Source organism: Chelonia mydas, chromosome 9 (assembly GCF_015237465.2).
Source record: "Chelonia mydas isolate rCheMyd1 chromosome 9, rCheMyd1.pri.v2, whole genome shotgun sequence".
Taxonomy (NCBI): Eukaryota; Metazoa; Chordata; order Testudines; family Cheloniidae; genus Chelonia; species Chelonia mydas.
In genome coordinates this window covers 4,534,088-4,547,355 of record NC_057855.1, presented here as the reverse complement: position 1 = coordinate 4,547,355, position 13,268 = coordinate 4,534,088, and the positions used below count along the sequence as shown (strand labels likewise).

Here is a 13,268-nt window from a genome sequence, read left to right as displayed (position 1 = left end):
TTCTGACCTCAGTTACACCAGAGTAAATCTGGAGTGATTTCAGGGGAGCTACTCCAGGGTTACACTCATGTACCAGATCAGAATCCCACCTAAGGGTTCAGAGGGATGCTAACTATAGGTGTGGTGGGCTGGGGTCGGCGAGGAGAAGGAGAATTGGTTTTTTTTTTATTGCAGCAGAATCTTGGGTAGCTGGGTCAGCAGTGATGATAATGAAGTTTCAGAAGCAGGAGGCTAAACTGATGGGGTACATGGTGCGTCTATAGATTGGTTTTCCATGCAGTAAACAAAAATACCAGATGATTGTTGACGTGTGGTTTTTTATTTGAATAGAATATTTTAACCAGCACTCGCGATTCATAGTCTTGAACTGTAGGGGACTAATGTTCCCGTTCTCCAGCTGGGAGAAACTAATTCACCATCTTGTGTTGTAAACACTCACTCATTTTAACTGATTATACCTCCAATGTTCTTCAAACCACTAAAATTACTAATTGCTATTCCTTACACATCGGAGAGTGAATCCTGAATAATTAACCCCAAATAAAATTAGATGAATTGGCCCTTTTAATTAGAATCCCTGCTGCTGTTTGTTCTGAGCTTCCTTTTCTTACTGTTAAGAGACTTTTAGAATAATTAAAACTGCTTAAGTCTTAAACAGCCAGTGACCTTTTAATACAATGTAAATCCATAAAAGCAATATTTCAGCTAACAGGTGGTGCAGTAAATTTTTAGTGCAACTATCTGACAGAGTCAATGTTCCTTTTTTTAAATGCTGAGAGTGAAATTAGCCAGTTGTTTTTAGCTGCTTATTAATACAGTAGCTGATTAGCAAATGTAGTTAACATGGGAAGATTAACAGCTGGTAAAGAGCATGGGAGTCTAAAGAGTGACTCTGGTAGGTATGTTAGTTTAACATAGTAATCGCAGGCCGAATTGTCATGTTTAGGTAGATCATGCAAATAATATGCAGTCATGTGACTGTTTTGAGTGTATAAATGACTGTTGGTCGGTTTCTTTCTACAATGCTCCAAGCAAAAATGCTATTTTGGTTCCTTAAACATTGTCCCGGTCAAATAACATACATTAAAAAACAGCAGCAGCAACAAAAATTCTATAGATAAATGCCCTGTCATAAGGCATGACCTCCCTGTAACACGCCCTCCTGGGCGAGTGTGACACTATTAATGCTCCCTGCCTCAGTTTCCTTTCTGAGGTGGGAGGGTGTCTTGGCTCTCCGTGCCCCCATCTGTGCTGGAAAAGTGGCTTAGTCCTCTGACCAAGTCACAAACAAACCTAATCTCTTCCCGGGTAGCAAGAGTCCAAACGACAGAGTCCTAACAACAGCAACAAAGATTCTTCTGCCCCTCAAGGATTCTCTTCAGCCCATCCTCTGAGCCCTGTTCCCAGCCCCTATCCAGGCCACATTTGAGAGTTTCTCCCTGAGCCATTATAGAATGCTCAGCCCCCAAGCAGGTTCCCTTGGAGTACCCCACTTCTTGCAAACCCTGGCTCAGTGCTTTCCACCGGAGCCTTCCCACTCCTGTGGTTCCAACTGCAGGCTGATCTCTGTCCTTCTATAAGGCCCAGGGCCCATTAAGGTGTCACCTGACCATCTTAGCCCTGGAAAGCAGTTAATTAATTATGGCACAGGTGTGGCTGGCCCATCTTCCCTTCAAGGGGCCAGTGATCCTATGACTTGTTTATACTGGGAAACTTGATGTTCATAGGATTGAAAATAGGATACAGAGTCACACCAGAAGGTCACTGATTCAAATCCAGAACAACGCATATGTATAAAGACACAGCAGTACCACTACTGTGAGCTGTAGGGTTTGTCTGCTGTTAATAATACTGTAGGACATTACAGTAGTGAGGTGCTTTCAGTCTGTTACTATAGAATAAAGGTGTGTGTGTCTGAAAGAGAGGTTAGTAGTGGTCAAGTCAGTACGCTCTAAAAGTTCTCTGACTGATGTGAAATGAATTAGGGGTCTCAATGTAAGGGCTAGTACATAAGTGACCACATTCCTGTTATGTTCGTGGTATACCCAGAGAGAAGTTAGATAATAACAAACAATACTTGTGCTGAAAGGTTGCAAAGTAACACAGATTTATTTTTTAGAATTCAGAGCAATAATACACAAGGACCCCAAATCAGAGAGAGACAAAGCAGACTGCTTCCTAAGACAGAGAGGCACAATTTGCCCCACGTTGCTTTAGTCTGTCTGTTTTCAGACTGACTCTAATTGCTTGCTTCCCCACAGAGTCCCTTAGCCTGCAGACAGGACCAGGAAAACTCTCTCTCTCTCCGTGATAGCTTGCAATTTCCAGCCACAGTTATAAAAACCACCATAACAGACTGCCACAAAATGCTCATTGGCCCTTTCTCTGACCTTTTTGGCAGCGGCTAAGGGCTTGGCATTGGAGCCTGCATTATCCCCTCATTCTCATCCTTGGATATGATCCGTTCAGAACTGAAGCACATGGGGAGGGGGCGGGAGGAGCCAGCAGGGAGCAATCTTGTTCTGCCATTGCCCTTGGTCTTTCTGTTCTGAGAATAAGCAGAAGAGGTTTTTTCTCCGGATATTTCTAACCCGCACTAAACCGACTTCAGAATTAGAAGTACTCATGATAATAGGAGACTAATGGAAAAACATCTAGCCCTGTAGCTTTCCGATGTCAGCCAGCGATCTGGGCACACGAGCACGAATCTTGTTTTGCTGGTTGATTTATTTCATTAAGAAGTTATTGCTTGTTCCAGAAAAGATGTTTTGTTTTAATTTTTCAAACAACCTGTTCTGACCAGGCAAGTGGACCTTTACATGTGTCTGGAAATTACCAAGCTGTGATTCCTTCCCAGGTCTGGAATCGCACGGTAACAGTTGTGTTAGTCAGTGGAGGCCATTTGCTTTGATGCACTTCGATTCCCGATTGGCAACCAGATTCCCCTTGAAAACACTGGAGCAGTTTTTATAGGCCCGATCCTGCAAATGCTTATAGCCAAGCACAGTGTTTACAGCCAGCAGCACCCGGTAGGATTCACTGTGTTTGCGGGGATGGGCTGTGAGTGAGAGAGGAGTCTGATATGCTAATACTTTATATATCGCGACTTGGCACCCACTTGGAGGTCTTTTGAGCACCCAATGGCAAAAATCCAAATGTTCCCAGGAAGTTTAATGCCGCCTTTCTCATTTCAGGTGTGTATTCTTTGGATTTATGTTTGGCAAGTACGCTAATAAAATGTCTAAACTTCTTTTTTAAAACATACTAGAAAAGAATAAAAGCCTATTTTACTGAAACATACAGAATTACTTCCATGGCAATTAGTAGGCTTGGCAGAATTCGATTTAAAATTTGTTAAATTTCGACTGAGATCCATGTTTACTTTTTACGCAATTTTTTCTTCAGTTTTTATCTATTTTTTCAGGGGCATGAAATTATGTGGTGGGGAGGGGTCAACATCACATGTCAAAATATACAAAGTAAATCTTAAATCAAACTCTGTTTAAGTTCTCAAGCAGCGTTTTTCTTACTTTGCCTCTCTGTAAATGTCGATGATGGTGGAAAGAAATATTTTTTTGTGGGTTTGGAAATGTGTGTACAGTGAAATCAATGTTTACCAACGTGTACCGGTGCAAACCTAGTCCTTCCAAGCCTAGCAATAAGGGTAAGGATTTGTGGATGGCTGTCAGGGATCTGAAATGAAGCCAGATATATATATATATTTATATATATAAAAAAGCCTTATGTCATCTTGATGAATGATGATTCAGGTACAAAGAGTGGGCTTGTGGTTAAAGCACTGGATGGAATTCTCCTGGCTCTGCCATAGATTTCCAGTGTAATCTTGAGCAAATCACTTAGCTCCTTTCTGCTCCAGTTATCCCCTCTGTACAGACATGAGGGAGGGACATAGCAGTGCTTTAAGCACCAGGGCTCTTTGCCAGAGAATGTCAAGGTATGTCCATTGAGATATCACAGGATCGGGCCTGCCTGGCAACTGCTGCTGAGCGCTCCTTCAGGAGTGTGGGGGACGAGAAAGAGATGAGCTTGGTGGTTGAAAGAGGGGGTGTAAACAGACACGGCATGAGTCTGCATATCGCACAGAGGGAGATACGTAGGCATGATTTCAGTGCACTTATCTTTGTCACATCTGGAAATAAAATGGAGATGATGCTTTGGTGTAACAGAGTGCCATACGGTGACTCGCACAGTTATCAGCTGTGGGAACCCAGCAGCAAGAAGCTGACAGTGTGGTTCCTTAACTCCAAGGGAGAGAAGGGAGGTGAGAGTGCCTGTCAGGGAAAAATGTCTCTGGCTTGGAAGAGACAGGTTCTGCAGGCGGATCAGCCGAGTTTGGGGAAGAGGCTTGGGCTTGAATTCATTATAAACTAAACTGCAGGTGGAGGGTTTATTTGACTGTGACTGTGAGCTAGAAGTGGAAGCTGAGAGGCATCCAGCATGGTCCAAACCCAAAGAAGAGCAATTCTGTGACCGGCGTGACAGAAGAGAGACTGCGACAGAGGCGCACTCTACTCCACTGTCCAAAATACGGGGGCGGGGAGAGCAAGGAAAAGATTTCTGCAAAACTCTCGGGAATCGTAAGAGATTTCTCATTGAAAATTGTTGAGGGAAACTGTGTCCGACGCTAGGAGAAAGGGACAGCGTTGCTATCAGCCGGGAGTGCTGGGTTCAATGCAGGAATCCCTCAGTGACTTTTTCTGCATCAAGTAGAAGATCAAACTGTGAGTGGTCATAATGGACCTTTCTGGCCTTAAAATCTATGGGGCAGATCCTCAGCCAGTATAAACTGGCATAGCTCCATTGACAATTAACACCAGCTAAGGATCTGCTCCAGTGAATCCATGTAGCAAGTTGTTAGTGCCACCAGACCAGGAATGGACACTGGTGTTAAGTGGACATGGGCTCAAACCCCGGACACAGGCCGCGGTGCTGTCCCAGGGTTGACTGTGCCCCTTCTGACACATGTTGGTAACGCTTGTGTATCTTGTCATCCCTCTTTGAACTCTGAGAGGACTTTGTTTAGAGGCAGCTGGGAATGCCACCTACAATTAGTGTGTCTGGTTGGTTGATTCTCCCACAGGGAAACAAGGCAGTCTGGGCCTATGTTCTGCTTCTTTGCAAACTTCGGCCTTGGCAGGGCGAGTCCTTGCCTGGTGCACAACAGGGTGTGCCTTGTTGGTGGAGCAGAAGCTATGCATGGGGCACCAGACGGATTAAGCACTGGGAGCCAGGCTGGGTGAGGAATGGTGTCCCTAGTTTCTGTTTGTCAGAGGGTGGAGATGGATGGCAGGAGAGAGATCACTGATTATTACCTGTTTGGTTCACTCCCTCTGGGGGCACCTGGCATTGGCCACTGTTGGAAGGCAGGATACTGGGCTGGATGGACATTTGATCTGACCCAGTACGGCTGTTCTTATGAGCTGTCCTGTGGGCTGAGCTAGGATAAGTATCAAGCCTTTGGTATGTCTGATCCTTATTTGTGAGGCCACAGGGTTACGTACAGAGAAGGTGTACAAGTGTCCAGGAAGAGGGAAATTCTCCCTCTGAATATAGTCATAATTATTTATTTGTATTACTGTGTTGCCTAGGAGTGCTTATCGTGGACTAGGGCCCCATTGTGCTAGGCGCTGTACAAAGACAGAACAAGATTCAGAGTGGTAATCTGATCATAGTTATGTAATGTAGGAAAGTGAAGACACAGGAAGAGTCAAGGTCCACCATTGCCCAAACCTGCAGGAAGTTTCTTTGTGACCATCCTTTACTTGTACAGCACCTAGGACAGGGAGGCACCGATTCTTGGTACAGTTACTTAGGTGCTTCAGTGATACAGGTAATATGCATGCCCAGCTACTGCTAACAGATTCTCGGTGGGTCAGTGCAAGAGGATCTCTCCCCCCACCCCCAAGATCCCTGACGCCATGAAAATTATCCCTGAGATCAATACAAAGGGGGCACATGATGCAAGTTTAAAGCAACACGTTTAACACTGATACAAAGAAATGATTTTACATAATACATAAATAACCTGTGGAACACACTGCTTCGTGGTACTGCACGGTCTAAGATTTAGGATTAAAGATATTTCTATGCATAAGAAGAACATGCCCAGCTCTGTTGTTTTAGGATAGCAATTTATAACGGCTACAAACCCTCATGCTTCACGGCATAAGCCACCACCGATGGCATGGGTTTAGGAAGAAACTACCGTCAGGGAAGCTTTGATCCATAATTTTGAACTATGGAGGTTTTGCTCTTTTCTCTGAAGCAGCTGGCACTGGCCCCTCTCTGAGACAGGGTACCAGACGGCATGGTCAGCTCTGCAGGTTCTACCAGAGTCTGCAATAGAGCAGGGTCTAAAAACCTTATTTCATTTGGAACCTGATCCAAATTCTCAGCGCCTGCAGCTTCCCAGGACTCCCCACCCACACCCCCTCACATTGCTTAAGTAGCCGGAATCCTGCTCACTACATCTCCTATCACTGTCTCCCCCTCACTATACAGTGGGTGCGTGTGCATTGCTGATGTTCAAAAGTGAAAGCAAACTGTGGTGAAAGCCAGGGAGAGGCATTCTGGATGTTGCCAGCTGATGTCACCCCCCATTTCTCTGGTTAAGGAACCCCTCCGAGTGCTTTGTGAGAAGTGCTTTCAACCCAGCCTCCTGGCAACTTGGAGTTAGCCCCCAGGGCTCTCACCTGGAAGATAAACAATTGAGCTGCTGGTCGGTCGTGGTGTCAGGACACGGGAGGGTTGTTACTGAGGGAGCCCGTGTTTACTAAAACAGTGTCTGCAAGCAGGGCTTTGGAGCTGTGCTCCGGCTCCGCTCCAGCTCCAGCTCCAGGCAAAAACCTGCAGCTCCACTGCTCCGGAGCTGCTCCGCGCTCCAGCTCTGGGCTCTGCTCCAAAGCCCTGTCAAGTGACCAAACTCAGCAGCAGCCCCTGGATCAACATTTGGGTTGTTTGTTTAAAATACTAATATTTTCGTTTTAATCCACACACACAAATGCCCACAGGAGAGCCAGCAGTGATCCTTTCTGTAGGATAATGCTGGCTGCAGAGAGCTTTATGCTTTATCCCAAAGCAGCCAGAATTACAGTGAACTTTCTCCCAGGAAACCAAATTCAGGGCTGGAGTTAAACTAACCTGTACTTCCCCCCACCAGATCTTCAACGCCTTGGCTTTCATGCCACCTATACACCGTTCTGCATTCTTCACATGTCCGTGTCATCTAAGGGGGACCCAGGGAAAGAGCTCTCTCCGGTCTAATCTGAATGAGTAGTAGTGTTGCTCTCTATTAGTGGTTTGTATGACAGCAGATGCTAGAAACCCTAATGAGGGCTCCATCGTGTTAGGTGCTGTACAGACAATCACAGGTTTGTTACCAGTCCTTGCAACTGAAAAAAATAAAGGGGAAAAAAGGAAAAAAAAATCTATCCCCCAGGACCACAAATCTCCCTCTTTATGTAGATTTGCAGGTAACTCCTCCCATGTGGCAGTGTGTCCACTGGGCATTGATTTAGGGACACCACAGCTTTCTCTAGAGGCTTGCTGTCCTGTGGTCAATATGGCCACTATCAGCTTTCTCCCTGGATGTATTTGAGACTTTCCTCAGGGGTTAAAGTGCTTCTGGGTTCACTGCAGTGAAGATGTAGAAGAGATGGCATGTGGCTCCTCGAGCCTTGGATGCAGATATCTCAGAACAATTTACAAACATTAATTAACCCTCATAAGCCCTGTGTGAAATAGGTGGATGATGTTAACTCCCTTTGGCCGCCGGGGGAAACTGAGGCACAGAGCAGTTAAATGACTTGTTCAGGGTCACACAATGAGTCAGTAGCACGGATGGGAGTAGAACCCAAGAATCCTGACTGCCCAGTCTCCTGCTCTAACCGCTGGCCTCATTTCCCCCTCCCTGCATGTTGAACTTCGCTGGCTCGTTTGTACTATCTTAAGCCTAAATCCTGTGATTTTCTGTTGTAGATTTCCCTCTGCCTCCACCACCACCACCACTTCCTGGAGATGATCTCGGGAACCTCCCGGCGCCTCCTGTTGCCTTTCCCCCACCACCCTCTACAGATGAGGCTGGTTTCAGTGTGCAGGTAAGGCGGTCTGGGTGTTTCCTGCTCAGAGAGGTCATAGTTGGGGTGGACTATGAGCTGCATGTTCATGGTGATCAAACAAGAAGTAGGGGAGTGCTGTGGTTTGAGAATGGAGAGAGGTAAATAATGGTGTCCTCCAGGGGCCTGTCCTGGGACCAGTCCTATTCAACACATTCATAAATGATTTGGAAAAGGGGGTAAACAGTGAGGTAGCAAAATTTGCAGATGATACAAAACTACTAAAGATAGTTAAATCCCAAGCAGACTGCGAAGAGCTAAAAAGGATCTCTCAAAACTGGGTGGCTGGGCAACAAAATGGCAGATGAAATTCAGTGTGGATAAATGCAAAGTAATGCACATTGGAACACGTAATTCCAACTATACCTATAAAATGATGGGGTCTAAATTAGCTGTTACTACTCAAGAAAGAGATCTTGGATCATTGTGGATAATTCTCTGAAAACGTCCACTCAGCGTGCATTCAAAAAAGCAAACAGAATGTTGGGAATCATTAAGAAAGGGATAGATGATAAGACAGAAAATGTCGTGTTGCCTCTATATGAATCTATGGTACGCCCACATCTTGAATACTGCTTGCAAATGTAGTCGCTCCATCTCAAAAAAGATATATTGGAATTGGAAAAGGTTCAGAAAAGGGCAACAAAAATTATTAGGGGTATGGAATGGCTTCTGTCTGAGGAGAGATTAATAAGACTGGGACTTTTCAGCTTGGAAAAGAGACGACTAAGGGGGGATATGATAGAGGTCTATAAAATCATGCTTGATGTGGAGAAAGTAAATAAGGAAGTGTTCTTTACTCCTTTGGATAACACACGAACTAGATGTCACCAAATTGAATTAATAGGCAGCAGGTTTAAAACAAACAAAAGGAAGTATTTTGTCACACAACGCACAGTCAACCTGTGGAACTCTTTGCCAGAGGATGTTGTGAAGGCCAAGACTATAACAGGGTTCAAAAAAGAACAAGATAAGTTCACGGAGGATAGGTCCATCAGTGGCAGGATGGGCAGGGATGGTGTCCCTAGCTTCTGTTAACTCCTGGAAATGTGCTGGAATGGCCCACCTTGATTATCACTTCAAAAGGTTTTCTCTCCCCGCACCCCACTTTCCTGCTGGTAATAGCTCATCTTAAGTGATCACTCTCCTTACAATGTGTATGATAAACACCCATTTTTTCATGGTCTGTGTGTATATAAATCTCCTCACTGTATTTTCCACTTTATACATCCGATGAAGTGAGCTGTAGCTCATGAAAGCTTATGCTCAAATAAATTGTTTAGTCTCTAAGGTGCCACAAGTCCTCCTTTTCTTTTTCCCTAGCCTCTGTTTGCCAGAAGCTGGGAATAAGCGACGGAGAATTGATCACTTGGTGATTACCTTTTCTGTTCATTCCCTCTGGGGCACCTGGCATTGGCCACTGTCGGAAGACAGAACACTGGGCTAGATGGACCTTTGATCTGACCTCGTATGGCCATTCTTACATTCTTATGAGATCCCTTAAAACCAAGTCAACTGTAGCTGTTTGCTTCCCGAGTGAGAAAATATTTGACCCCCAACATGCTGGGTTATTAAAGGGACACAGGGCTTGATCCAAACTCTCAGCGAAGTCACTAGGCCCCTTCCCCTTGACTTGAATGGGAACTGGGTCTGGTTCAGGGAGTCTGCTCTTGGAGAAGCACATGTGCAGTGAAACGTGAAGTGAAGTGAAGTGAAGTGAAACCTTTCCTTGTGGATTTCCTTTGCCACCTGGACAAGGTCCTGATGGATCCTGGGATGGACAGTTACAGAAAACCCTGAGCTGAGTCTCGATAGACTTGACTTAAATTCCTAGCTTCGCCACATGACCTTGAGCACATCTCTTAATCTACCCTGTGGCCCAGTTCCCTGTCTATAAAATGGGGAGAGTAGCAGAGGAGTCTTGTGAGGATAAATACGTTAATTACTGTGAGACATTCAGATGCTGAAGTTCTGCCTTTCTAAGTGCAGAGATAGAATATGGTCTTGCAGTGGGGTGTACAGACCCTGTCCAGGGTCTGGCTGGAAGCAGGTTAACATTCCTGAGCAAGGACCCTGGCTTCAGTGCCATTAAATGCCAGGATTATCAGGGAAACTGGCAGCATGGGCCATCCTAGCTTTGGGGAATTAGGTGATTTCCTGACCAATGTTGTTGTGTCTCTTATCTCTCTGAGAAGAGGGGATGTTAGAGTGATGGTCAAGGCAAAGCAAGTGACACAGCACCAGGCCTGTAGCCTGGCCTGCCTCAAACTGTACAAGGTCATTGATGACAAACTCTGATTTTTAGGCTAAAGAATTCTTCTTTGCCAGGAATCTAACTAGGTTGTAGTACATCCGTCTGTGGACATGTCTAATGATGCTCCCCAAGAGGCCTGAGAAGATGCCATTGCTGAGTTTCTATCCGGTTCACTCTCATCTTCAGACCCACATGCCTTGTTCTCATGATCTGGGCCAGCTATCTGCGCAGGCCCTTTGGCTGGTAGCTGAAACATGCCTATTCATAGAAACACCAGCCACACTGGTTCTTCCTGGGTTAGCTCATCACAGAACTCTGGAAAGCCAGGGGAAGATCAGTGTTAACAACATTGTCCTTGGTTTGTTTTAAGTTTCGTGTGAAATTCCTTTACATGGTATTGTAGTCTAATGGGACATATGTCCAGGGTCAAATTCTGATACACTAGCCTAAATCTAGTGTAACTTCACATCCTCGACTATAGATTTACACTGAAGCTGGCCCTATGCATCTGTTGCTTTTAATCCACTTTTCTTTTATTTTAATTACTGCGAAAGGGTAGAAACTGTCAATAGTTGGTGCTAATTCAGGAATCCACAGGGTTTTATGTTACAAAATCAGCTTTCCAAAGTGCAGAAGTAACAAAAACACATCAGTAGAGAGGAATAAGGATTAAGACAGGCAAGGGCAAGCAACGATGGAGGAAAAAATGTGTTTTAGATACTTGGCTCTTTTGATGAGGGTTCCAGATTGGACTAAAAGATGATTGTGGTTCTGTTCGTTCTGCTGTTTATTTCATATTTGTATCTTAAACCCCTCAGTAAATGATGGTATTGAGGCTGTTCTTATGTGCCATAATATTTCTCCAGAGAACTGTGATAAAAGCTTCTAAGCAACCATTTTCACATCTATTGAGAAAGGATGGTCTAAGGGGTAAAGCACTGGACTGGGACTCAGGTGACCTGAGCTCAATTCTATTTCTGCTCTATACTTCCTGTGTGACCTTAGATGAATCACTTTATTTCTGTGCCTCAGTTTCCCCATATGTAAAGTGTGGATGATGATACTTCCCTACCTGAGAGAGGAGTGGGAAGGATAAATCTATAGTGATTGTGAGGCAGTTCAGATGCAGCAATAACGGGAATGCAATGAATTGGGAATGTGTCAGTACAACTTGTGAATTCCGATTGATATTGTAAAGTTGCATTATGAAAAAACTGCTGAAACATGAGTGCTTTTCTGTGTGTTGGTCCACCATTGCTGACAGGGCCTGTAGCAGGAACACACCAGACAGGGACAATGGGGAATACTTTAAATGTTAACGATGGTTCTCCGCCCTTCCAAAGGTTAGGCTAAAAAGCAGCTCATGCCTTGGAAATCAAGTGTGGTCTACCCACCGAAGGCAGGGGGAAAGGTAAGGGCAGTGAAAACTTACCAGGATTAGACCAAAAGAGACCAGGTGACCAATAGGGGTTTAAATAAAGAACACACCGGAACAGGGAGCCAGGCAGGAAGAGGACACATGGGGCAGGAGAGAGCAAGGTCACGGACAGAAGCTGGGTGAGGGGCTTCAGAAAGGAGAGATCAGCCTGTAGCAGCCCCACAAGTCAGGGGGGCCCCGATGGCCCCAAGGACTCAGACCCCAGCCCAAAGAATGCTCTGGAGTGGAGAGGAAATGGAGACAGGAGCATGTGTTCTCTCTGAGCTGTGCCCTCTTCTGTGTTATGTGCTCAATAATAAAGAGCAGGAAGGTGCTGGACTGTGCAGAGTGCATGTGTGTTGGCTACGTTACGACTTCTGCATCCCCCTGCGAGAATTAAACTGTAACCAGAAGCTTCACATTTTTCGGGTGGAGTTCTGGGAGAAGGTTGTGTTTACATCACTGGGGCGTCTTGGGGGTCAGCGCTGGTCCCAAAGGCCGAGGGCAGGTGGGCTGAGGAGCCCCATATACAAGAAGGGGTGGCAGACTCACCACAGGAGGAACCAGTGCTGCAGCCTTCTGAGCCTGTAGGCGCGTAAGGGGATCCAGAGTGGCGGAGGTTTGGATTCCCCTTGGCGCAGCCGTCTTAGGAGGTGGCCATGAGGGAAGGTTAAAAAGATCTGAGCAAGTTCAGTCTTGAGAAAGGCAGACTGAGGAGGGACCTGGGAGCAGTCTTCAAATACATGAAGGGCTGATCTAAAGAGGACGGGGATCAATGGTTCTCCATGTCCACTGAAGGTAGGACAAGCAATGGGCTCAATCTGCAGCAAGGGAGATAGATATTAGGAAAAGCTTTCTAGCTCTAAGATTAGCTAAGTTCTGGAACAGGCTTCTAAGGGAGGTTGTGGAGTCTGTGTCACTGGTGGTGTTTGAGAACAGGTTGCACAAACCCCTGTCAGGGATGGTCTAGGTTTACTTGGTTCCTAGACTGGATGGCTTCTCGAGGTTTCTTCCAGCCCGACATTTCTGTGATTCTATGATGGGGCTATGTAAGTAGAGAGGCAGGACTACACTATGACTGTGAGTGCCCTTCAAATTTGCCCTGATGTGAAAGATTCTATTGTCTTCGGTGACTTTTCCTCTCTTTACATCGGGAATTGCATCGGGTCTGACAGAATCTTTCAGACCAGTGGAACTTTTCAAAGGTGCTGACCGTAATTCTAGGTAAAACGTTTTATTTTAGAAATTCCATCGATGAAGATCATGCCATAAATATTTAATTAAATTCCTCCATGAGTTACTAATATTGACTTAGATGGTTACAGCTGTGCAAGAATTTTAAAATGTAACCTGTGGGGTAGCAATTATTATAGTAACACCTAGCTCTTTTATAATGCTTGCCATCCCTTGATCTCAAAGCAACTTCACAAAGGAGGTCAGTATCATTATTCCCATTTTACAG

At 45.3% G+C, this 13,268-nt stretch overlaps 1 protein-coding gene across 19 annotated transcripts in view; it reads left to right on the top strand.

The window, feature by feature from the left end:
- LOC102934171 (LIM domain containing preferred translocation partner in lipoma) overlaps positions 1 to 13,268 on the top strand; it is a 517,248-nt gene that overhangs the window by 286,537 nt on the left and 217,443 nt on the right. For all 19 annotated transcript variants that reach the window (XM_043522983.1, XM_043522984.1, XM_043522976.1 and 16 more), the window contains one exon: positions 7,999 to 8,117. In XM_043522983.1, the coding sequence (XP_043378918.1) occupies positions 7,999 to 8,117 (119 nt within the window). The remainder of the gene's footprint in view (positions 1 to 7,998; positions 8,118 to 13,268) is intronic.